Below are 22,176 nucleotides of genomic sequence, written 5' to 3'. Positions count from 1 at the left end.
TTTGTCGGTGGCACACTTTCAGAATTTGCAAAATCATTTTTCAATTCAGGCTATTATAAATGTAAATTTTATTCATCATCATCACTATCGCTACACATATCTTTAAATATTCGTTCTAAATACTGGCTATAATCACTGTTGCACAGCCACGAATACACGGGCTGCGTTTGTTTATCTTGCTCCATTAATGTGTCTTTGAATTTTTTCGGTTTCATATCCGAAACGCTATCCAATAATTCCTAAAACGACAAAAGAATTCCAATGAGAAAATTGCATGGTCGATCGCAAAAACGAGCTGTTACCGCTTCGCCTTACTCGATAGCACTGTTTCAGGAATTCTTTTGTTGGACCATCGTCCAAATCATCGATGGGATATCCAGCGGTTGTGTTGGCTAACAGTTTGTACAGCGCCTCTAAATCGATGCCATTCAATTCAGCTGGCGGCGGATGTTTTTCCAAATTTGCTATTGCTTCCAGGGTTACCGGCAACGTGTTATCGGTCACAAGCACACCATTCTCGGTTAAATTTCGTGCACATTGATCCAAATTCAGGATGTGCTTGTCATTTTTTGATTTTAGAATTTGTTCTAACCGTGTTTGTGATAAGAACGCTTGCGTATTGATAAAACCTAAAATCGACATGTTCAATATTACTCATATGTGGTTCCAGGAAACGAATGAAAAAAAAACAACAAGAAAACGATACAAAAAAATCAAATGTTACTTACTCTTGATAAGATTATCGTCGGTCACTCGAAAACGTTTGCTCATTGCATTCAATTCCTTGGGATGGCAGTTCGCGTGTTTTAACATTTTGAGCATTTGTTTCTTATTGTAATTTGAGATTTTATTCTTTTTGGCTGGTTGAAATTTCGATGGTTCACGACTGCTAGTCGCCCTACACTCTTGGTCCGACATTTCGATATGGTCTGCTTATGGTCGTCGTTTTTTTCTACAGAATTCAAGAAAAAAAAATATCGACACTACAGCCACTTTGTTTTGGTTTCAGCCTAAAATGTCACATGTAATCGCACCAACATGCGTATCGTTCAATGAGTCACACATAGAACCAACGAGAAAAACGATAATTTCCAAAATGCGATAACATTTCAAATTTATCTCTCGAGAATGTCGTTTAGTCATAGCTTGATATGCATTGGAAATTTTAAATAGAACAATTATCAAATTTATGAAGAAAAAACAAATCCGTTTCCTATATTTCTACAAACAAATTCATGTCAGTAATGCATGATCCTCAGTTGTATGATTCAATCGTTGGTGATTTTCATTGAACGTATCCATCTCTCGCATTCCACAATACACACAGCAGCGCAGCGAGCGTATGTGTATGGTATTTGCGATATTGTGACATTAGTTGAAAATATTGTGAGCAGCAGTACGATTGTGCTAGCAACTACCTGAAACCTGAATTCCCTGTCTGTTTTCATTCGAAGAGAGAAGTGAGAGAGAAAAAACAACACACTTCAAGAAAATCATTTGAAAAAAGTGATATCACAATAGATTGAGACAGTTTCAGATTCATTTTGGCCAAGCGACCCAGAGTGGATAGTGTATTGTGTGAATTCGTGAATTGATAACTAGACTCAACCAAAAATAAAAGTGAGTGGCGTAATTTCATCGAGACCTTATTAAATATTTTCAATGAATGGAACTCCACATAAATAGATCGATTTTTGTTGTTTTGTTGTTGTTGCCGCCGTTGTGCGTTAATTTGCTAATTGAAATGGTCAAAATTAATTCCCAACTTATTTATGCTGTTTGAATATTTGTCAATTGAATTTGATTGTGAAATTACTTCCAATATCACTTTTTCACGTATAATTGAAATTATACTCCTCTATGTGTCTGTGGCAGCGACTTGTTTCACTAATACATGGGCATGAAATGTTTACTTAAGAAGTATATGAAGAAAGAAAGAAGAAAAAAGTATTCGAGCTGCTGCTGCTGCTGTTGCTATCAAAACCCGTATTTATATCATCAATATTTAAATGTAGACAAATCACTGTGAAAATCATCAGAACGTATACGAATCCAAACTATTCCTTTTTGACTATTTGTTTGAAAATGTTTGGAACATAATGGCGATAAAAGAAAACACACAGTGTTTTCACACAGTGCTGTTCTAGTTCAATATGTGTTCTATGCTATTTGGTGTATATATATAGATTTCGAGCATTACATCGTACAGATGAAATGACCTTCTCCAACGCAGATATTTCAAAAGCAGCAATTTTTTTTCGCTCGTTTTTCTTTCTTCTTTTTTTTTCTGTCGATATATAATTATTTTGCTTCTTTTTGTTTTTGTGTGGTTTTTTATTCACTTTGATGTGCCCATACACATATATCGCGTACGCACATACACACATGGCCTATGCTGTGTGAATTTGTAATTTTCATATTTTTTTTTTATTTCTCTTTTGAAAGAAAGAAAAAAAAACTGTTTTGCATTGTGTGGTGAATTGAATTTTCATTTCCAATTACTTTAAGAAAAAACACATATCGCTTGTGTTATGAGAATGGCGGCTCTATGTATGTGCTAGGCTAGCCCTGTTGTCTGTGTATTTTTCTGCTGCTGCTTTTATTCGTTGCTGAGTGATTCATATTTTTGTTTGGTTTAATTTACACATTTCGGTGAGAAATTGCATGGCAAATTGTATTAAAGTAAACAATTACTATCTCATTTCCAGTAAATAAATTAAATTGTTTTGAGCGGTTGCCATTAAATGTGTCTGCTGTGCGATTTAGTTAGCTATGATTAAGAAGGTTTTAATGGAATTACATGTGATTGCTATAAATATACCAATTTTTTTTATTTTTGTTTATATTTTTTTTCTACTACCACCTAGATGAGTAAAAACGGAGCACCACCACCTGCATATGGCTTCGTCGCACCACCATCAGCTCCTCCCAGCTATGCACAAGGTAAATGTGGAAAAATTCCAGAAAAATAACGCACATACTCATACCCAACCCCATGCATATTTGATTGCAATTAATGTTTAATCAAAATCTATTCATTGTATATAATTAGCTGTCGGAGGTGTACCACCGTCGAGCCCGTTTGTTCCACAACAAGCAACTACAACTCACATCGTAACCACGGTTTTGCCAATTGGAAACCACCCAACACACATGATCTGTCCTAGGTTAGTGATTTCAATGTTCTTTTATTTCATACTTTCGCTAGCTCATGCTCGCTCGCTGGTTGGCTGATCTCTTTTTCTTGTTTATATTTTTCCTCGAGAATTTTTCGGTGCGTCGGTGCACTCAATTTTTTTTTAATGTCTTTTTCGATTTATACATGATTTTTTTTTTGTCTCGTTCTACTTCAATTGCACATGTGTCTTTACACAGTTGCCATGCTGAGGTTCAAACACGAACACGACGTGAACCAGGTTTGATTGCATACGTATCCGGTTTTATCATTGCTTTAATGGGGTTAGTACTTAATTATTCCTCTCTGTAATTGTTTGTCTTTGAAGAAAGCACACAATTAATCGATTTTCATTATTTTTTTTTCCTCTCTCTTGCTGCATCTTCTCTTCTTGTCGCTGTTGATGACGCGCAAACGAATATTTCAGATGCTGGCTTGGGTAAGTACATAATGCGATTTAGTTTCACTTCCGTCGTACTTGATTCTATTTTGTATCAATTGCATGTGTTGTATCATATTTCAGATGTTGTCTCATCCCGTGCTGCATTGACGAATGCATGGATGTACATCATACATGTCCAAATTGCCATGCATATTTAGGACGCTATCGGCGATAAAGGAAAAAAAAATAGCCGCCACAACAAACCATTTAAAGCTTACCGGGCTTAGATCGATGTGTTTCATTAAAACACATTTCGCCGAAATCCAGAACTTTTTTTTCTACAAAAAACAACTTTAATCGTAATTCTTCTATAAAGCAAAAATTCAGTATTTGCTCTTTGCAACAACAAATGAATGAAACAAAATAAATCCATGTTAAATTGCACTCTTCATCCCAATGAATTTTAACAAAAATTGCATAGAGATTTAGATCGATCAAAAATACAGAGAAACATTACTATGTATTAGGATTATTATTGTAATTGTGTAGCGCCGATCTAAGAGAGAAAAAAAAGAATTCTTCCTAAACTGAACAACAAAATAAATAGCCATATGAGGAAATTTGAAAAAAAATGAAAAGAAAAAAAAAGGACTTAAAAATATAGTGCACGCATAAAATGAACAAACAATGAATATAGTTTCTGTGAATTTGTTCATCGTTAAAACCAACCAATGCTCTCGCTCTCTTCAGAACAACTCAAAAAAATAAGAATTTTTTCTTATTTTTATTTAAATATATTTTTTTTTGTACATTTTTATTTCTAATATCAACGAAATGTTCGTCTCTCATATATAGATGTATTTTGCTATGATGAGTGTTACTGACAATTTTTTTTTCTTTGAAGTAAGAGCCATTGGTTTTCCTTTTTTTATTTTGTTCGAAAAAAATACAAATTCTTTCCTTCTTACAAATAGTGTGCTGAATAATTTTTGAATCAAACGAAAAATAGGGAGAAAATCTGTTTTTTTTTGTTAGAAATGGAATACCGAGTAATTAAGTTTATTCGAAGTTTATCTTAACAATACACTATATATATTATTAACGAGACACAGCTTGATGACAGCGATAACAATGTATTTTATATAAATTAATTTTTATTTTCTAATAATAATAAATAATTCCAAGAATGTGACAACAGTATTAGTATGGTGTTTGTGTTTCATTTTCTCTCATGTATCGTTTTTATGTATCATTTTTTCTTCTTCTAGCTCATGTTTCGTGTGTGTAAATCATTCAATGCCCATATAAATGAGATCATCAACATAAAACAGATGTTGTTCTTCGCCGTTGCGTCATCTCAATAACGCAGCCAACATTCACTGTTTGACAGTTCGTGACAGTGCCCGTTTGACAGATTGGGTCGGATCTCGCAAAAAGAGTATATACAGTGTCGATGAATTGAATATATAGGTAGCCGCAAATGTAAATTTTTCCATTGAAAATGATGTTGAATGTGACGCGACAGATAATTTCAGGTTCAAATCACCTAACTACAACCGGACTGGTGAGATACAATTGAATACCGATATGTGTTATGCTTCAATTTTGACGAATTTATTTATTTTGAACATTAAGGTTAGGTTAGGTTTAACACATTTTGCATTTTGTTTCTTTTTAGAATCTTCAATTCGGTGCTTTAACACAAGTTCGATACAAAAGTAAACGGTATGTGCCACGGCCAACAAAAGTCGATATCGTTAAATTCGAAGCATCAGCACAGTCGCTCAAAGCGAAAGGGTAAGTGTTTTAAAAATTTCCATTTACAATGTCGTTTTGTTCATCAATCATTGTTGTATACTCTATTGAAGATATCATCGAGCACAAGACCCATACACACCACCAAAAAACGTTCCACAAATCGTTGATAAACTCAAAACTACGGCCGGCCTGCAGACTGGATTCAGTGGAAAAAAGTTCAGCATTGAAGATAAATTCAATTTTCTAACGGTTTGCGCTGGTGAATTCAATCATACCGTGCCCAATTCAGTGCTGCATGAAATCGAAACAATAAGTAATTGCTTTTGATCGCCATAATACCGAACCTATTAAACGGAATGTACTGATACATTTGTTTTTATTGCTTTTTAGATGATGTCGTTGATTTTTATCAGACGCCAATCAACACATTTTTGCCATTGGATGAACTGTTGACACGTGAACTGCCACCAAATCTACACATTGAACAGAAGTACACACGATTCAATCCAGATACAGACACCATGTTCGGTGGTAAAACTGCCTTCCCAGGCAGCTCAACCATTGTCACCGGCATCAAATATCGAAAGAAATACCCCGGTTTTAAGGCTGAAACAAAATTGGGCATCGACGAAGATCCAGAATAATTGTATATAAAACAAAATGCGCGGTTGTTTCCGTTAAAACCAATAAATAAACTAGAACATTTCAATTTTAATTACAAGAAACTTTTTTTTCCTTCAAATTTTCCATTGGTATCGAGTTTGATACGCTGCAAATTTCAGTGTGACCGGCAACGGATACTGCCGAAACTCATTTTGTGATGCGCGCAACATCTGCAATGTGTGATAAAGACTCGCATATCTTTATTATTTTTTTCTCGTTCCATGAACAAGTGTCAAGCAGCCAACCACCGCACAACTGAATTCGGGATGCGTTCAGACACAGACATACTCACCCTTACATTCGAATGTAGTCAGCACTTTTGCGAATACACCAACAGAATAATACACATTACACTTATTATTATTTGTACGACGCAAACCTTACAATATGTGAAAGGTGTATTCAAATTAGAATCGCTTTCCAAACTTGTGTTGAATATCTGACATACACATTTCCTAGGGGCTAGGAACAAGTTGTGAGATTCACATAGATTCGCATATATTCATGCGTTCGTGGTTTTGTTATTGTTGTTGTACACTCACTGCGCTGCGAATGTCTCGTATACACAATAACACGAATTCACAAATATTCGTACGGATTCATCTCAAGCGCTTGTGTCCGTCCCATTACATAGATATCACGTTATATTGAATGAGACTGCAGACAAGCACCAATACTTTTACTTAAGTTTATTTGCTTTTATTATTTTATTTTTATTTCATCCTCCTCCACATGGGCTTGTAATTTGAATACATTTTGTATCCATAGTTGATAATTTAAATAATTTAAATGATTATGATTCGTGAAAAGCATCCTACACCCATTTTTTTTTATTGCAACAGTCATAAATTTTCATTTTGCATCGGTCATCGCTTTTTTATTGTTTCGTTGGAAATTTGAACACACCTTTTCTGGTGCTTTTATTTTCGGGCTGGAAAAAAAAGAGAGAAGGAAAATTGTAGCATTTTGATTTTGAACTAAAATGAATTGAATTTCCAGTCTAGATATGCCTATACCGCATGCCGATTTCCAAATAGCATCTTAGCTTTATCTTCCTCTTGTGGACTTGGTCGTTCTCCATCAACGGTCATCGATCGATTTCTGTGTATTTGCAATTTTTGCTTAATCGCCTGTGGATACAAAAATTAAAATCCATTCAATCGTGTTTCAATTCGAAAAATTGTAATAAAGCACGCCACAAAATATTGATTAAAAAAAAAACATGTTAATTCACCTGTGATACAATCACACGTCGGCTATCTGATTTCATTGCGAGTAGAAGGTCGAGCCATGTCCATGTGACATTATGATATTCTAGCGTCGGAATGACCAACGAAAAATCAGTGATGTCTTTGAAGTTCTTCTGTTTGTTGCCCTTGTAGCTAACACGAACAGGAACTTCGGGTATTTTTATATAAATAAATAGTTTATTTTTCTCAGCACGTTCTTTCATTTTTTCGACGTCATCCTTTTCGATTTTTACATAAAATGCCGAATCTTTGTTGCTCTTCTTCGAGCGCATTGATTTTTTGCTGGTTTGCGCCGTCGCACTTGATTTAATTGATGTTGTGCTTCCGCTAATTGAAGCCGTTCCATCGTCCATTTCATCCATGGTCTCGGTTTCGGATGTGTCACGATCGGGGAAACAGAACTTCAGCATCGTACTATAGAACTTACGTGTGATTGCAAGCGTGATTGGTACAACGTTAATTTCAAAATGCTCTTTCACTGAAATACCACCGACTGGCGGCTTTTCGCGACAAAAGATTCGCAGCACTTTTTGATGATCAACCGGCATATCTTTTTGAATTTCGGTCGGACAGAGCACCTCTTTGTAGGTTTCACGCGGAATCAAATTATTCATTCGAATGTAGCCAAGTTCAAGTAAATGCTCCACAGAGTCATCGCTTTTGGTCACTTTTTTATACAAGAAATTACTTAGAATCAAATCGGCTATACCAATTTGACCATCCGCTTCGGTGAGACGCCATTGTGCATGTTTGAAGCAAATCTCATTGGTTCGAACAATTGTAATTGGCTTATTCTTTCTTACGGTGGCCAATTTATTCATAGCCGACAATTGAGTTTCTTTATAGCATGAAAACATCATATCCAACTCTTCGCTCTGGGCATTCAGTTTCTCTTTGCACTCTTGGATTTGTTTCTGAAAATTAATGGACGAAATGAGATAAAAAAAATCGAATCTCAAATTTTGAATAATATCGGTTCCAATGCCTTACCTGAACCTCTTCATATTCATGTTTGAGCTCATCACTGTCACCTTCTTCGGCGCGTGCTCGCCCAATCAAATGAATATCTTTCTCCAATAATCGCATTTTTGACATCAAATTCCGGATTTGTGTTTGCAACTGTTGAATTGGCCGCTTCTGATCTTCACTGCTGTACAATTGCAATTGGAATCGCATGCGAACTAATTTTTCCAACGCCTGTTTGCGTTGTGGTTCAACGTACAACATCAGGTTGTTCACAATATCCAAAATCATGGCGTACTGGAGTGAATTTGTGCATACATCAAGATCATGATGCATCAATGTGAATGCATCGACTGGATCATCTTGCCGTTCCCATGGGCTGAGTGTTTCCTCGGGCGGTGGTTGTGGCACTTCAGTCAGTGTTCCCGGATCAATTGTATCACCATAACTGACGTAGAAGAATTCACATTTACATCGCGATACAATGCGTTGCAGTTGGATTGGATGTGGTTCACCAACTCCTATATTTCCAGGCGCACCAACCGTTTCGGAAACAACACCACCCACACTCTGGCCACTGCCCACTAAATGCGGTATGTCTGGTAGATCGTTAATAACAGTTGCCTCTTTGTCTTTCTCCTGAATGTTGTCTAGTGTCAGCCACATGATGTTTTCATCAAGCAACGAATCGTTTTCTCCCGGGCTAACCGTGGCATAATACTGCATGCTATCTAAAAATCCAACCCAAGTGGTTTTCGACACCAAACTGCGATCTCTCCACACGGGTCGATGAACACGTTGCAAAATCTCCGCTTTGGCCGCGCTCATTATCACATAGCCTGATGTTTCACAGCCTTTCAGCAATACTTGCGAATTAACCAGTGAGATGAACCAATTGTATTGTGTGACATCTTCATCTTGACAAGCTCGCAGTCCTTCTAACTGTTGCTCTCTTGTTTGCGTTGACAAATCATCGCTGTACACATTGAACTTGTGATCGGCTTCGGCAATCAACTGTTGCAGCATTGTCGAGGCATGGGTTTTCTGATTGATTTGACTCGTATTGCCCGACGATGAACTGAGAATTTGCTGTGTCGATGTTGATGGTGTTGAGGTCGGTGCCGTCGTATTCATTTGATTCGATCTCGATTTCATCGGAGTATTTGTGTTGTCTTTTCGAAAACCTTGCAATGCTTCCGTTGATAAATTGTATTTCAATTTCTGTGACTTCATGAATGAGTCGAACAGAGCAAATGCCACGTCTCGATTATTTTTAGTCCATGCACCTTTTAAATCGTACACAACCAGTTTGTGTATTGGTGAATCCTTTTGTTTTGGCTCCGAATTGCTAGATTGGAGCAGTGCTTCACGACCATATGACACTTTGGCCAAACTCAGAAAATAAAACTTTACAATTTTCAAACCATCCAAATTGGATATGTTCTCGGTGCTCACATCGACTTTGTCATTCAGAATGCTTTTTAGCCAAATCTCAGTGTCGTTGAGTTCACAGTTCATGTACATTGTGGCCCATTCAGCACGCGGTCGATGTGTCAAACCATCATCGATTGGATATAACGTTAACTGATGCTCGGAGCTAAATGTAACTCGACCGCCGTTCAATTCGAAACCTCGGTGTAGAGCGTGTGACATCCAATACACCACTTGGAATTTGTGCAAGCTCATTTGCAAATGCGCCTTTTTGTAGTGTCGACTCAATTGCTTTTTTCGCGGTCGTACATTATTGAACACCGGTCCACGACGTGTGGGTCGAGTAACACCCGATAGAATTAGCTTCAAACTTTCAAACCAACGCAATGTACTGCCGTACAGCACCAAGTGCGGTAAATCGATCTCATTCTGTTGATTTTGCGGTGGCTTTGTTTCGAATGAAACCCAAATATTCAGATTCTGAGACCGAAACGCTCGGTATGAATCATGCACTTGGTTGCTTGAGTATTCGGGCAATTTATCCGGTGCACACGGTATCACAACGTGATGATCATTTGGATTACCCAAACACACCCAATTCAATTTGAATGTTAGCTTGAGATTTGGAAAATGCAACAAACGACAATCATCATAGCGCGATGCAGTTCGAACGCATATCTAGGATGGAAGAAAAATAAAAGTAAAAATTAAAAAAATGTTTATATGCGAAAAAAACAAATTAGATGCAAATAAATGGTTGCCTACATTTAATTCACCCTTGAAGATGACTTTAGCATTCGTCCAAATTATACCGCAGTTGTTCCACGTCAGTTCCATTTCTTCAGTCGTATTGTAAGGGTCGAGGGAAGCATGCAGCAAAACGGTAAATTGTTTGGCTATGATTGTTAGTCGACCGTGGTAAAGCAATCGCATTTTATCCCAAAATGGAAGCGTTGGACTTGGATCCCGCGACGGCGGAAATATTTTCTCAAAGCTTAAATTGCACTGAGCCATCACCTGAGAGAAACATTTAAGAAAAATTGTATAGAAAATCAATGGAAATGTGAAAATTTTTTGTAAAATGCGTAATCTTAAATTTAGAGTAAAAAAAGTGAACTTATTTACAGGTTCCCAACATGGTCCAAAGGCATAACTGCACAAATCCCAATCACAGTCAAAATCATGATAAAATTTCAAAGGCAACAAACTCCTCTGTATCGTATGCGTTCCGAATGGAGCACCAATCACAATTTCAACATCGCGTTTGGCACGTGGCGGTGCAGTTTGTTCTGCACCACATAAATGGCCAAATAAATGCATATTCTTCACATAAAACATTGGCTGTGGGAAGTCTCTGTGCGAAGGGAAAAAATTGTCAATATTTCGTTTCTTAAAAAAATTAGTTTTAAAAAAGAAATTTGTCAATAAAATTCACCTCAATAAAAATTTCCATTCCGTGCAGCTAAAGTTTATAGCTCGGCACCATAGAGTAACAAAATCTAAGCCATCTTCTGGCCACGGACTTTCAGCATCGATTTCTTTCATCATTTTTAAAACCTTAGCCGGTCCATGCAGCGATGGATCAGCCATAATCATAAACTCAACATCGGTGAGTGTCCATGCGAAGAGTCGGGTTCGTGTTGGGCCTGCCTCTTTAATTTTCTTCGATCTTTGGATGTAAATTTCCGAGTTTTTCTTCACTAAATTTGCATGAAGTTCGGCCAGTGTTTCGGCTGGCAGAAGTAAACGGTCGGCAACAATTTGTTGAATCTTCTGTTCAAACAACTGTTGTCTTTTAATACTTTCATGGTATTCATCCACCAATAGCACATAATTGTCGCGCAGTTTCACTTCGAATGGATCGTCGCTCAATTCCAGTAAAAATTCTTTGATTTGAATCACCATGTCGCTGGGCAACGGTGAATCGTCTGTAAATGGTTTCCGTTGGATTCCATGCAACCCTTTCAGCCATTTGATCAGCGAATTGAATTCATTTTGGAAAGCATCCGCAAAATCATGGTCATATGGGTAGATAATCTTAAAACTGCCTAACGTTGTGACCCATACTTTATTCACCGGGCACACAAAATGCTCGTAATTGGCTCGTTCCATGCGCAAAAATTCCAACGATGTGGCCGAATGCATGGATGCATCGGTGATGGTGAAAATGTGCGCATCATCAATGTTGATGAAAACTTTTTCAATCGAAAGCATTGTCTGCTCTTTGGTGGATAGAAATAGATTCTCAAAGAATATTTGCATCGAATGACGTTCCGACAACTTGATGCCAATCTCCAAATTGCTTTCCGCATAAATTTCAAATACCGTTTTCGACAGTCCATTCGATGTTTTTTCATCATCGCATGAATTGGTCGAGGTGTGCTCTGGAATCGCATTGAATTTCTCCGGTATGAAATCACGTAGAAATTGTTGCACATCCTGTAACAGTGTGAAGCATTGCATGTGAAGATTTGAATTCCACATTATCACCGCATCGTTCACAATTTGTATGTTGAATTGCTTGAGTGTCGGTAGTTTTGGTCGAAGTTTCATCAAATATTCCACACGAATCAATTTCATGTTCGTGAATAATTCAGTAAAATCGCTGAGATTGAACAACGCATTGGTTTGTGGTTCGATGGTATTTTTCACAGCCAAATGCAGTTCGTCAAGTTTAAAAACGGTGATTTGTTGCGTGCGTACCAATGACACTTCGGTCAGTCTGATCAAAATGCACGCATCGTGATTGGTAAAGAGGAACGATGTGACATCGGTTATCTTTGCATTTATAAGTATTTTTGGCATAATTTTTGACGAAGGCTCGAAACATTCGCCCATTTCAGGTAACTCAAATATTCGCCGTTGACCTGTTTTGAACCCGTACTGGCCAAGGCATTCTTTCAACCGAATCAACAGATCCGTCAAACCCGAACTGTACTCCAAGCGCAGCGTATGCAACGACAAATCCAACTTAATTGCATTGCCATAACTGCTGAGCTTCACCAAGCTGACGCCAACATAAATTGGACTGCCACGCGTGTGTATCTTTCGCAATGTATCGTCGCGTGTTGCATTGTTCAGTGACCACCAGAATGATTCGATCATCAGTTCGGTGCTCCAGTGTCGATTGCCGAGCAACATTTTCAGAAATTTATTCTCATACGCTGTGTTTCGTTTCCCTTCAAATTGATCTAGCAACACTTTCGTATGGCTCACACTCAACGATGACACTCGATTATTTACTTTTGTTAAAATCGACAAGCTAAACACTTCTGCGCAACATTTTATGATGATTTGATTCATTAACCACTCAAAATCACGGTCAGGCGTTCCACCAAATGAAAACCGTCGCTTTTCAAGCGTTTGATGATTTGGTAGAATTAAAGAGAGCGACTTTGATTGCGTCGACGGACTCGATGTGAATATATTATTATTCACCCAATCATAGATCTCCTCGTGATTATACACAAACTGAAATGATTTCATCTTGAAAAATGTGTTCAATACTTTGTGCTCGAGCTGAAAAAGACATAAATTAATTTAGTTTTGAAAATTGGAAAAGAAAATTGAACTAATCATCGATACCGTTGTGTTAATTGTAAACAATTCGATAAACAAAAGTTTCTCCTGCTGCGTATCAATTTCAAACTGCTCCAGCTGTACGGCTGCATACATAAATGGTAGTCGGAAGGTACTGTCCTCCGAATTGGTGGCGAACTTTCCATTCAGCTATAAAAATTGTTTCATTTTTTTACTGCTTCATTAGAAAAAAAAAATGTAACAATGAAGGACTAACCGTGAATGAGTCGAGTTTAGCGGTGAAATCTTCAGTTGAGTCATCTTTTACTGCTGAAAAGGCCGCATTGTCCACTTTTACCGTGAAATTCTAAATATTCAGAATTACGAATATTATTTTCCGATTTTTTGAATCATGTTTTTGTTAAATTTCTGGTCCAAAATTGATTTATTCGGCCGTGACGCATACCTTCGGTATAACTGGCGAAATTCTTTGGCATAATTCGTCGATGTTCAGTGACTGTGTTGATTTGCTGGTTTTCTTTTCAACTCTATTCAGGTGGTTAGTGTCTCGAATGAAATCATACAGACCATCATGGATATAGGTTTTCGTTTGTTTGATAACCAAATGCATTTTTTCCACAGCCAATGGTCCCGTTGCCGTTAGTTCACCGTCCAAAGCAATACCAAAACTGAGCTCAGCCAAGCAAGGTTTCAATTTGTGTGTTTCATACATGGATGAATTGTAGTGTCGGAAGAATTTCAACTAGAAATTGCAAATGGGAGAAAAATCATTAGAAATTAGCAGAGGAAATTCCTCAATTTTTTTTTTTACATTGAATTCATTGTTTGCCATTATTTAAAGTCGTCATGACATCTTATTGCATGAAATACATACCCTGGCATCACTGAGAGCAGCCGTAACTACCAAAGTCTTCAGACTATGCAAAGTGCTTCCGTCGAGATTTAAATCTCCAGCGGTTGCATGCAGGAACCAGCTCGGATTGAATGTGTTGTTCATCATGACCACAGAAATATTCTGCACATTCACTGACATGAACTAGTGCAAAAGAAAAATATGTGAATAATTTTTTCATTGATATTCTTCGCACAATCAGCCAATAAATTGACTTATAACGCCACATTACCTGTGCAAATTTGATGATGCTAGGTGGAAGTTTTTTATTCCGAAAATCACACACATTCAAGTTTGGATCGATAGCATCGTCATCGCTGACATGGCCTCCATTTGCATCCGAAGCAGTTGTCTCATTGATATCTTTGTTGACACGTATGTCTCGAATCGTAATTGATAACAACTTGCTGACCTCGGAATTGAAGAAGCTGCTTCGAATGGTGATTTCATCGATTTGCTGCAATTCAATGGCAAACATTAATACCATCATTTGAAAATACACATATTTAAATGCTTTGTTCATTCAACTCACAATCGAGAAACCATTCTTGATGATTTTCACAGCTCGCAAAGTGAATGGTAAACTAACTCGGCCGAATTTGATTTGGGTATTGAATCGTTTGATGAAAAAATATCCAATTATCTTTGGGAGCATCCTATGAAAAGAGAGAGAGAGAAAAAAGGTGCGTAGTATAATTAAAATTCATTGAATGATTTGCAATTTATTGCAATAGAATATCAAGGTTTACATACCATGTTATGCAGTAGTATATTGTGATGCAGATTATTCCCAGTAATATCACAGTATTCATCTTCGGACGATGGAGTCTCCTGTCTGCTGTTTTCGTTAATTACTATCGATTTATTTTCCGTCTAAATACTGAACCAAACCATCGTTGCGTGAATTTCGGTTGTCGGATTTGCTCTTTTGCTTCGGTGCAAAAAAAAAAGTAGGAAATGTATATATTTATGGATTCACCAACATATGTTGTGTCTAAATAAACAATCGCCTGTACTATTAGTGTCAAACTGTCAAACGTGATCTAATCGACAAAAAAAAACTCCGTACAATTGACAAGTAACGCAGTGACGTTTCCACACACAAACGTCATTATCATGTGTTGGATGAGTGTTATACACACCAACATATTGATGTGTACGGTATTTTCCAAACATACGTGATATATATATACATACCTCTCTCTGCATGGAACTTTTGTCACAATGTCTAGAGCAACAGAAAAATTAGTATGAATGAATGATGTCACAATTCGGTTAAATCAGACATTCCTATTCGTTATATCGAAATATAATTTTTTGTCACATTCATGTGGAATGAAATATATGATAATTTGAATTCTTTGAGAATTCAGTTGATTTTACGCAACGCGTTTTTTTTATTGATTTAAAGTGATATTAAAATTGTTGGTTTCGATTGAATTGACCCTCTTCATTAGGAAAGTTGAAACCAAATTTAAATTCTTTGCATATATTGGACTATTTATCCATCGTATGCTCTTTATCAACCAAAAACCGCCTACTAAATGCTTATTTAAAAGAAGAATACGATAAAATTGAACTGATTCATCCCAATAATGGTGAAGCGACCAAAAAATGCATAGTAAACTAAAATCAGTGTCCCTTACTGCCTATTGATTGATATCATTTGCCCACCGGCAAATCAATTGCGGCGCAAAACTTCGATTATGTCAATCAAACATCTCATGAGCTGCGTCATCAATAAGCAAATGCCACATATATGTTTTAATGCTTGGCATAGGTAAAGCAATTTAAATTTAACCATACAAACAATGCACAAATAAAAATAAATCATTTGTTGAATGTCAATGTCAATGTCAATATAAAAACGATTGCTTTCAGTTGCAAACAGCTGATAGAAATTGATAGAATCGATTTAGTCTTGGTTTATTTTTCCATCACGACGCAGCTGTAGTAAAATGGGTGTTTTGGGTTTAAAAACGTTTTTAGAGCGCGAAAAACAAACTCGCACGGTTAATATTGGCAATGAGATCAGCAAATGGAAGAGGTAATGAAAAGAAGAATAATAAAATCAAGAGAGTAGAGAGAAATTATATTTTTTGCTATGATTTTTATTTTCACTAATTAATTTCGCAGAGAAAATCATGGTCAATCACCGTCAGTGGTTATCGATCTTCTGAATTTGACCATTAGTCATTCAAAACTGGAATACGATGCCATTTGTGGTGGTCGTCATGAAAACGCGTTGGAATCGTTTGAAAAATTTCTAAAAGCATTGAAAGCCACCGACACTTTAATCATTTTCTTTTCGGCTCTAACCATTCAGAAGGATAAAATTGAAGAGTGGCTGAGTCGACGAAACCAAGAATTTAACTCGTACACATCCTTGTACTACTTGATTAACAATGGCAAAGGAATTGATGCGCTGATCGCGGATAATAAACTATTGAATTCAACGTTTTATGGCATTGAAATGATTGCAAGAAAATATGGTGAATTTTTCTATTCAGTGAAGAAAGAGTGTGACTTGGAAATAGCACAGTTTGCTAAAAATAATCAAGTGTTGGCGGTTATTTCGAATAATACGGACTTCCTTTTGTTTGATGGATCATGGCGACTTTGGTCGTCCGAAGATATTCGAATCACGCCATCAAATCAAATAAAAACCATTGAATACGATAGGAACGTGGCGAATATTTGCGAGTTGTTTCAATATCAACTGCCGCTATTTGCCACTCTCCTGGGCAATGATTTTACGCTGAAATATTATGAAGAATTGCAAGATTTTCATACCAGTTTGGGACCAATAGCGTACAAAGTTCATTGCGTTGCACGCTACGTACGCAAAGTTAGCAATATTGAACTATCTAACAAAGATATCGAAGAAATTGCCCAGAAAGTGTTCGGTAACGCTGCTTATGATAAACAGGAATTGATTAGAAAAAGCGTAAATTCGTACAATATTGATGCAGTACCCATAGACAACAATGATCCCAATGTAAAACTACTGTTCGACACTAACATGTACCGATCGTACTTGCTGAACGGGAATTCTATACAAGCTATTAGCTTGCCATTCTATGACATGCGTGACAAGCACAGTGCAAACCTATCGATTCTCCTTGCAGATTGGATCAAACGCAGAATTGGTGTGTTGAGACAGCATAATCGAGACAATTCATTTACATTCACGTTATTGGCAATGATGGATCCGGAAAAAGAATTTGAAGCTCATACCGAATACCCTATTTATCCCGATTGTAAGCTCCCAAAGTTTGAATCATGGATGAATTTAACAATACACAAAAAAATCCCGTTCATCTACATATATATTTTTCACAATTTCAGTCCCAGTTCCAGATTTGGAGAGTTTATATCTCGACAATGTGTCTGAAATTACTGAAATTAACTGGAAAATGCTCGGATGGATTATGTCTCTCTCTGACACAGAAGTTTCATTAGTGAGAAATTTACCAAAAGATTTCCTTATAATTAGCACCACTCTTTATGTTTTGGTGAAGGTATTCGTATATATATATCAAATTTATTTGCTTCAATAAGTTCTTAACAATGTACCGTTTCAATGAAAATAGAAAGATCTGATTGGCGCAGAAGAAGCCGATGGAATTTTGTATACTGAGAAAAAGATTCTTGATAACAAGACAACTGATGTGAAATACCCAGCGACACTCAAATCCAAATGTGTTCGAGCTGCTCATATCTACAATATTACTTTTTCACATGTGCGAGAAAACTTTGCGATCGCTGGTTTGATATCACTAGTTCAGGTGGATATAATTATTGGAAAAAGCATTCCAATAACAAATTCGGTATCAGCTTAATTTTATCTGTGTTTTTTTTTCTCGATTTCAGGATTTGATTCTACAGTTTGATGGAGTTTATTATCAAAAGGTGATGGAAGACTTTGCTAAAATCAACCAAGCGGAACGCAGAAAAGCGATTGAAAACTATCGAATTTATGCTTAGATTCATATGATGTCAACGTGTTAACTGTTTCTGTTTTATTTAAATAAAATTAATCATATTTCAAGGCAAACATGTCGAATATCTCCTTTTTTAGAAATTAAATTGGCCGCCTAAATAAATCCATAAAATAAAGATTCTTCAAAATTTAAATCGCGAATAAATAAACGTAGTTGCCTATGAAATCAAAGCAAGAATTTCAAAGTACAATTCAATCAGTATACCTTTGGAATTGAACTAAATCAAATATAAAAGATTGACCGTGAACGAAAAATAAAAAGAAAGAAAAAGAAAAATGGAAAAAGCAGAGGAAGTACAAGATGCGGAAGAGAATAAAAACGCTGAGCAAGTTGAAGAAACCAAAGAGGTTGAAAAAGTTGAAAATTCGGAACAAGAAGTAGCCGAACCGGTAAATGAAGAAGACGAAGAAAAACTGGAAGGCGACGAGAGTAAAGAAGACGGCGATGAAGGAGAAGAAGAAGAGAATCCAGAAGAATCGGAGGAATATGTAGAGCCTTGGCGAAGAGACGTGCGTATGTTGCACATTCGATCGATGGTGGAAAAGTTGGGAAATATCAAACCCGATCAATGGATTCGTATGATTGACAAAATTGAGAATCGCGAACCAGTTTTCGATTTTTTGGACAAGGTAGAGCACACAAAGCTACTATTTCTTAAAATTGGCGCAGCAATGATACCATCGTTGAATGGATTCCCAACTGATGTTGAAATTTCGAAAGGAAAATTCGTATATTTCCTACGGCGATCGAATCGTGAAGAAATTACAGAAACGAACTACAAGCAAGCAATGTTGGTTGGATCATGTTCAGACAATCCGATACGTGACTTTTCGATTTATGTGAACAATGCAATGGTGCCGCTGTTGATGAACCCAAAGAACCAGGGAAACTGGCCACAAGTGCTAAAAGACGAAATGCGGAAAAAGCTTCAAGATTTAAGAAACAGTATTACCGAAGCGTAAGTATAGTCTTTTCTAGAGAACAATCGCATTGATTTCTTCCATTGGCAGTCAATGATTTGGAATATTTGTATTTCTAAATCTAGAATGGGTGCGATTAACGATCGGACCGTGTTCCCGTTGCCCGTAACATTGCCAGCTCTCATGAGAATCGCACCCGAAGTACTAGAGCGTGGCGACATGAAGAATTTTACGCCAGCCATAAAGGAATCAATCGAGCAAATTGTGTTGCGTTGGAGCCGCTCGGTCAATGCATACGTGGCACGTTCATCGTACGACATTTTCAAGACAAAAAAATATGCGACGCCCGACGATGAGATGGAATTTTGGCGAGCACGGGTGGATAATTTGAAAAATATTTTCAATCAATTGCGAACGAAGGAAATAAAAACGATTGCTTTGATCTTGGAAAAAGTCGAATCGGCTTATGTCAGCCAAATGAAACGAATTTTATCGAGTGTGGCGTCGGCCTATGAAGAAGCATACGATATTGATTTGTATTTGAAACCGTTGCAATACCAATTGGACAAGATGAGATCCACCGAATTCTCGGATGCACACCATTTCATCGCACCGCTATTGCACACCATCGTCTTGATTTGGTCAAAGTCCAAACACCTTTCGTCCAATCAACGTATTGTTCATCTGTTCCAGTTGTTGCATCACAAGCTATTTGAATATGTGTGCGATGCCTTGAATCCAACATCTATTTTTGCTGGTGACATTGCTGACACCCTTGAAAAAATTGACAAAACGCTCAAAAATTTAGCTTATTACAAAGAAGTCTATGTTCAATATCGGACAACTTTGGATCAGTATAAAGCGGCTGCCGAAAATGCAGAGTATTGGACATTCGATCCGGATGAGATATTCGGCAATTTTGATGCGTTCGTGCAGCGAGTGGTCAAGACGAACGAAATGCTTCAATTGTTATTTGAACTTAAGAAAATGGAAGACACGGTTTTTGGTGGTCACACCGGCAAGCGTGTTACACAGACTGTGCAGAAAATAGCAGACAGCGTGTCCATTTTGACCGATTCCCTGAAAGACATCCAGTTCAATGTGTTCGATTTGGATGAGACCGACAATTTTGAGCGTTTAACGGTGAAATTTGGAAATGAAGTCACCGACTTTCAGCAAAGGCTAGCCAAAGAGTATGCAACATCATTCGATGAATGCAACACCATTTCGAAGTGTCTAAAATTGACTGTGAATCTTGGTAACACACTGCAATTGCCGATTGTAATGCAAGAACTTTCGCCGAAATTCGAAAGAATCGCTAAAATGTTGGAGAAAGAAGTTATTGACGTCGAAGAGCTGTTCAAGACACAATCACCGTTCTACAAAACAAAACCACTGGAAGAGGTACTTGATTTCCCATATATTTCCATTTTCATTAAAATCAAATCAAAAGCATACTTTTTTTTTCTAATTTTGTTCTGCGCAGCTGTTAATTTGGAGCGCAAAGCTGAAATCGCGACTTACAGAACACACCAGATACATGGACGCGCAACGTGTGAAGCTGTTCGATAGTGACTTCGGCCACTATACAATTATTCGATACTCAAAAATCTTGGAAGTAATTGAATCGTGGGAGAAAAAGCGTGCGAGAGAACAAATTGACCAGTATGATCGTCAAACCGAAGAAATTATGAAAGATTATCTACTGCATCGCAACAAAAAAGGCAAGCTGTCGATAAACGTTCGGCCGCAACTCGATTTAATATTTCAAGGCATCAATCGATTGACTTTGAACGGTATGCCTCTGGAGAAAGATGCACTCAAAGAGCTGTGGAAACGACGAGACGAATTGTGGAATTTGAAGATGAAATTGTATCGCATCACCGAATGGTATAATTTCACGCGATTCGATGTGCATGCAGTGGAAAAACGCCTGATTGAACCAAATGCCGATGCAATCGATCAACTGGTAGAAGACTTTCTATCGAAATTCACATGGAAGACCTATGACAATACAGCTCTTAATGAGTTGTTCAACACACTGGAGCATCTGTACAAGAGGATTGTTCGTGCACACGGCAACATTGACAGAATCAAGGCAAAAATACACAGTTGGGGTGATGTGCCATTCTTCGAGCGCATTCAAGAGAACGATAACTATTTACTGAACATCCAAAATCGCGATAAAATCGTCAAAAAACGATACAAACAATGCATTGAGACGCAGGAACTCATCGAAAATGTTATGCGTGAAAACTATTGCCTGTTCCAGAATAAATTGGTGACGTTGACTTCGGACGGTGATGTGGTTGTTGAACCGAACGTTCTCGAATCACTCGAAAAAAGCGAAGAAGAGCAAAGAGCATACAAACCCTACGAAGCGCATATCGATCAAATGGTTGGCGAAGAGGTTTTAGCAGCGGTTGTCAAGAGTTTGAAATATATCTACGATCAAATACGTGAACCGTCGCCATTGTTTGAGGTTTGTTTCTGTTTGGATCGAGAGAATCGAAAGTCCATTTTCCATCCCGATTTGGATGTCGATGAAAAGGAGGGTTTTGTTTCCTTTGTCACAAGCCTGATGGTTAACATTTTCGGCATGGCTGGTTTAATAAAAAGAATAACCAATGATCCGGAATCGTCAACGGATTTCACCAGTCTTCTCAAGGATAATCCCGTCATCGAAGAATATCGCTTGGATCTGGTGGTTCAATCGAAAAAGTCGTCCAAAGACGCCATAGCCAACTTCAAACAGTATGAAAAGTTTTCGTTCCTTTGGAAAATAGAGCAAAGCAAATACTTGGATGCATTTTTGAAGTATGGTCGCGAACTTACAGCAGATGACTTGGCAAAAATTGACGATGAATCTTTCAACGAAGAGCCGCAGAAACCATCATTGGAAGCCATTGAACATGAAATTAAGCGACATCGTGATCTCGTGCCGCAAATCGAACAGATACCCGAATTTGTTGACATCGAACCATGGTTCCGCGTAAAGACGCATCTATTCAAAACGAAACTCATCGCTGAGACTATGAAATGGATTAACCTGTTCATTGACTATCTCCATAATCATGTCGCCAATCGATTGGATCAATTGGAGATGTTCATATTGGATGCGAACATTGTATTAGCCGCCAGCTGCGATAAGAGTGAACTCGAGAAATTCCGAACGATGCACAATTTAATGAACGAAAT

The 22,176-nt window shown here is 37.4% G+C and overlaps 6 protein-coding genes across 12 annotated transcripts; 4 read left to right on the top strand and 2 right to left on the bottom strand.

Moving 5' to 3' along the window:
- Positions 1 to 42: 42 nt before the first annotated feature.
- On the top strand, positions 43 to 4,757 carry LOC129578766 (lipopolysaccharide-induced tumor necrosis factor-alpha factor homolog). 5 transcript variants are annotated; one of them, XM_055467845.1, is made up of 6 exons: positions 43 to 61; positions 2,868 to 2,943; positions 3,053 to 3,167; positions 3,376 to 3,459; positions 3,603 to 3,614; positions 3,699 to 4,757. In XM_055467845.1, the coding sequence occupies exons 2-6, from the start codon at positions 2,868 to 2,870 to the stop codon at positions 3,790 to 3,792; spliced, it is 381 nt and encodes a 126-aa protein (XP_055323820.1). In that variant the 5' UTR covers positions 43 to 61; the 3' UTR covers positions 3,793 to 4,757. The 5 variants fall into 5 exon arrangements, with proteins under 5 accessions (XP_055323820.1, XP_055323817.1, XP_055323818.1 ...); XM_055467842.1 differs by lacking the exon at positions 43 to 61 and adding an exon at positions 1,339 to 1,620; XM_055467843.1 differs by lacking the exon at positions 43 to 61 and adding an exon at positions 2,090 to 2,652.
- Positions 45 to 1,234, bottom strand: LOC129578763 (uncharacterized). Of its 3 annotated transcripts, none has more exons than XM_055467837.1 (4): positions 1,039 to 1,234; positions 729 to 952; positions 316 to 629; positions 45 to 239 (listed from the first exon to the last, which is right to left on the bottom strand). In XM_055467837.1, the coding sequence occupies exons 2-4, from the start codon at positions 916 to 918 to the stop codon at positions 69 to 71; spliced, it is 675 nt and encodes a 224-aa protein (XP_055323812.1). In that variant the 5' UTR covers positions 919 to 952; positions 1,039 to 1,234; the 3' UTR covers positions 45 to 68. The 3 variants fall into 3 exon arrangements, with proteins under 3 accessions (XP_055323812.1, XP_055323811.1, XP_055323813.1); XM_055467836.1 differs by having other exon boundaries at positions 1,035 to 1,182; XM_055467838.1 differs by having other exon boundaries at positions 303 to 629; positions 729 to 1,059.
- Positions 4,758 to 4,936: 179 nt separating the features above from the next.
- On the top strand, positions 4,937 to 6,040 carry LOC129578765 (uncharacterized). Its single transcript, XM_055467839.1, has 4 exons — positions 4,937 to 5,121; positions 5,236 to 5,354; positions 5,426 to 5,628; positions 5,706 to 6,040. Exons 1-4 carry the CDS (start codon positions 5,059 to 5,061, stop codon positions 5,957 to 5,959), a joined length of 639 nt encoding a protein of 212 aa, XP_055323814.1. The 5' UTR covers positions 4,937 to 5,058; the 3' UTR covers positions 5,960 to 6,040.
- Positions 6,041 to 6,652: 612 nt separating this feature from the next.
- On the bottom strand, positions 6,653 to 15,701 carry LOC129578760 (protein hobbit). The gene is made up of 14 exons (XM_055467832.1): positions 14,808 to 15,701; positions 14,587 to 14,710; positions 14,287 to 14,511; positions 14,037 to 14,198; positions 13,608 to 13,904; positions 13,419 to 13,508; positions 13,208 to 13,351; positions 11,058 to 13,141; positions 10,748 to 10,976; positions 10,388 to 10,639; positions 8,219 to 10,300; positions 7,213 to 8,142; positions 6,995 to 7,108; positions 6,653 to 6,909 (listed from the first exon to the last, which is right to left on the bottom strand). The coding sequence occupies exons 1-14, from the start codon at positions 14,864 to 14,866 to the stop codon at positions 6,856 to 6,858; spliced, it is 6,846 nt and encodes a 2,281-aa protein (XP_055323807.1). The 5' UTR covers positions 14,867 to 15,701; the 3' UTR covers positions 6,653 to 6,855.
- A 205-nt stretch (positions 15,702 to 15,906) lies between these two features.
- Positions 15,907 to 18,111, top strand: LOC129578759 (uncharacterized). The gene is made up of 5 exons (XM_055467831.1): positions 15,907 to 16,101; positions 16,191 to 17,314; positions 17,403 to 17,575; positions 17,648 to 17,842; positions 17,928 to 18,111. Exons 1-5 carry the CDS (start codon positions 16,013 to 16,015, stop codon positions 18,039 to 18,041), a joined length of 1,695 nt encoding a protein of 564 aa, XP_055323806.1. The 5' UTR covers positions 15,907 to 16,012; the 3' UTR covers positions 18,042 to 18,111.
- A 183-nt stretch (positions 18,112 to 18,294) lies between these two features.
- LOC129577738 (dynein beta chain, ciliary-like) lies at positions 18,295 to 22,166 on the top strand. The gene is made up of 4 exons (XM_055465238.1): positions 18,295 to 19,016; positions 19,104 to 20,382; positions 20,465 to 21,970; positions 22,113 to 22,166. Exons 1-4 carry the CDS (start codon positions 18,334 to 18,336, stop codon positions 22,164 to 22,166), a joined length of 3,522 nt encoding a protein of 1,173 aa, XP_055321213.1. The 5' UTR covers positions 18,295 to 18,333.
- Positions 22,167 to 22,176: the final 10 nt, after the last annotated feature.

The sequence above is a fragment of the Sitodiplosis mosellana genome, unplaced genomic scaffold (genome assembly GCF_009176505.1).
Source record: "Sitodiplosis mosellana isolate CC-2019 unplaced genomic scaffold, AAFC_SMos_1.0 Smas_scaffold_6226, whole genome shotgun sequence".
NCBI classification, from domain to species: domain Eukaryota; kingdom Metazoa; phylum Arthropoda; class Insecta; order Diptera; family Cecidomyiidae; genus Sitodiplosis; species Sitodiplosis mosellana.
Note: the sequence above shows the minus strand (reverse complement) of the source record. Positions and strands in the feature narration are given on the sequence as shown.

Excerpts from the sequence above, each read along its gene's own strand:
- LOC129578760 (XM_055467832.1), bottom strand. The coding sequence starts at position 14,866 with ATGAATACTGTGATATTACTGGGAATAATCTGCATCACAATATACTAC. Across the intron at positions 13,509-13,607 it reads TTTCGCCAGTTATACCGAAG|AATTTCACGGTAAAAGTGGA; the intron begins GTATGCGTCACG and ends CTGAATATTTAG. Across the intron at positions 6,910-6,994 it reads TATTTGGAAATCGGCATGCG|CCCGAAAATAAAAGCACCAG; the intron begins GTATAGGCATAT and ends TTTTTTTTCCAG.
- LOC129578765 (XM_055467839.1), top strand. The coding sequence starts at position 5,059 with ATGATGTTGAATGTGACGCGACAGATAATTTCAGGTTCAAATCACCTA. Across the intron at positions 5,122-5,235 it reads ACCTAACTACAACCGGACTG|AATCTTCAATTCGGTGCTTT; the intron begins GTGAGATACAAT and ends GTTTCTTTTTAG. Across the intron at positions 5,355-5,425 it reads CAGTCGCTCAAAGCGAAAGG|ATATCATCGAGCACAAGACC; the intron begins GTAAGTGTTTTA and ends ACTCTATTGAAG.
- LOC129578766 (XM_055467841.1), top strand. Across the intron at positions 2,944-3,052 it reads TCCTCCCAGCTATGCACAAG|CTGTCGGAGGTGTACCACCG; the intron begins GTAAATGTGGAA and ends GTATATAATTAG. Across the intron at positions 3,168-3,375 it reads ACACACATGATCTGTCCTAG|TTGCCATGCTGAGGTTCAAA; the intron begins GTTAGTGATTTC and ends GTCTTTACACAG.
- LOC129577738 (XM_055465238.1), top strand. The coding sequence starts at position 18,334 with ATGGAAAAAGCAGAGGAAGTACAAGATGCGGAAGAGAATAAAAACGCT. Across the intron at positions 19,017-19,103 it reads AGAAACAGTATTACCGAAGC|AATGGGTGCGATTAACGATC; the intron begins GTAAGTATAGTC and ends TTCTAAATCTAG. Across the intron at positions 21,971-22,112 it reads ACATCGAACCATGGTTCCGC|CCGCCAGCTGCGATAAGAGT; the intron begins GTAAAGACGCAT and ends ACATTGTATTAG.
- LOC129578759 (XM_055467831.1), top strand. The coding sequence starts at position 16,013 with ATGGGTGTTTTGGGTTTAAAAACGTTTTTAGAGCGCGAAAAACAAACT. Across the intron at positions 16,102-16,190 it reads GAGATCAGCAAATGGAAGAG|AGAAAATCATGGTCAATCAC; the intron begins GTAATGAAAAGA and ends TTAATTTCGCAG. Across the intron at positions 17,576-17,647 it reads CTCTTTATGTTTTGGTGAAG|AAAGATCTGATTGGCGCAGA; the intron begins GTATTCGTATAT and ends CAATGAAAATAG.
- LOC129578763 (XM_055467837.1), bottom strand. The coding sequence starts at position 918 with ATGTCGGACCAAGAGTGTAGGGCGACTAGCAGTCGTGAACCATCGAAA. Across the intron at positions 630-728 it reads CGACGATAATCTTATCAAGA|GTTTTATCAATACGCAAGCG; the intron begins GTAAGTAACATT and ends TGTCGATTTTAG. Across the intron at positions 240-315 it reads TCCTGAAACAGTGCTATCGA|GAATTATTGGATAGCGTTTC; the intron begins GTAAGGCGAAGC and ends TTGTCGTTTTAG.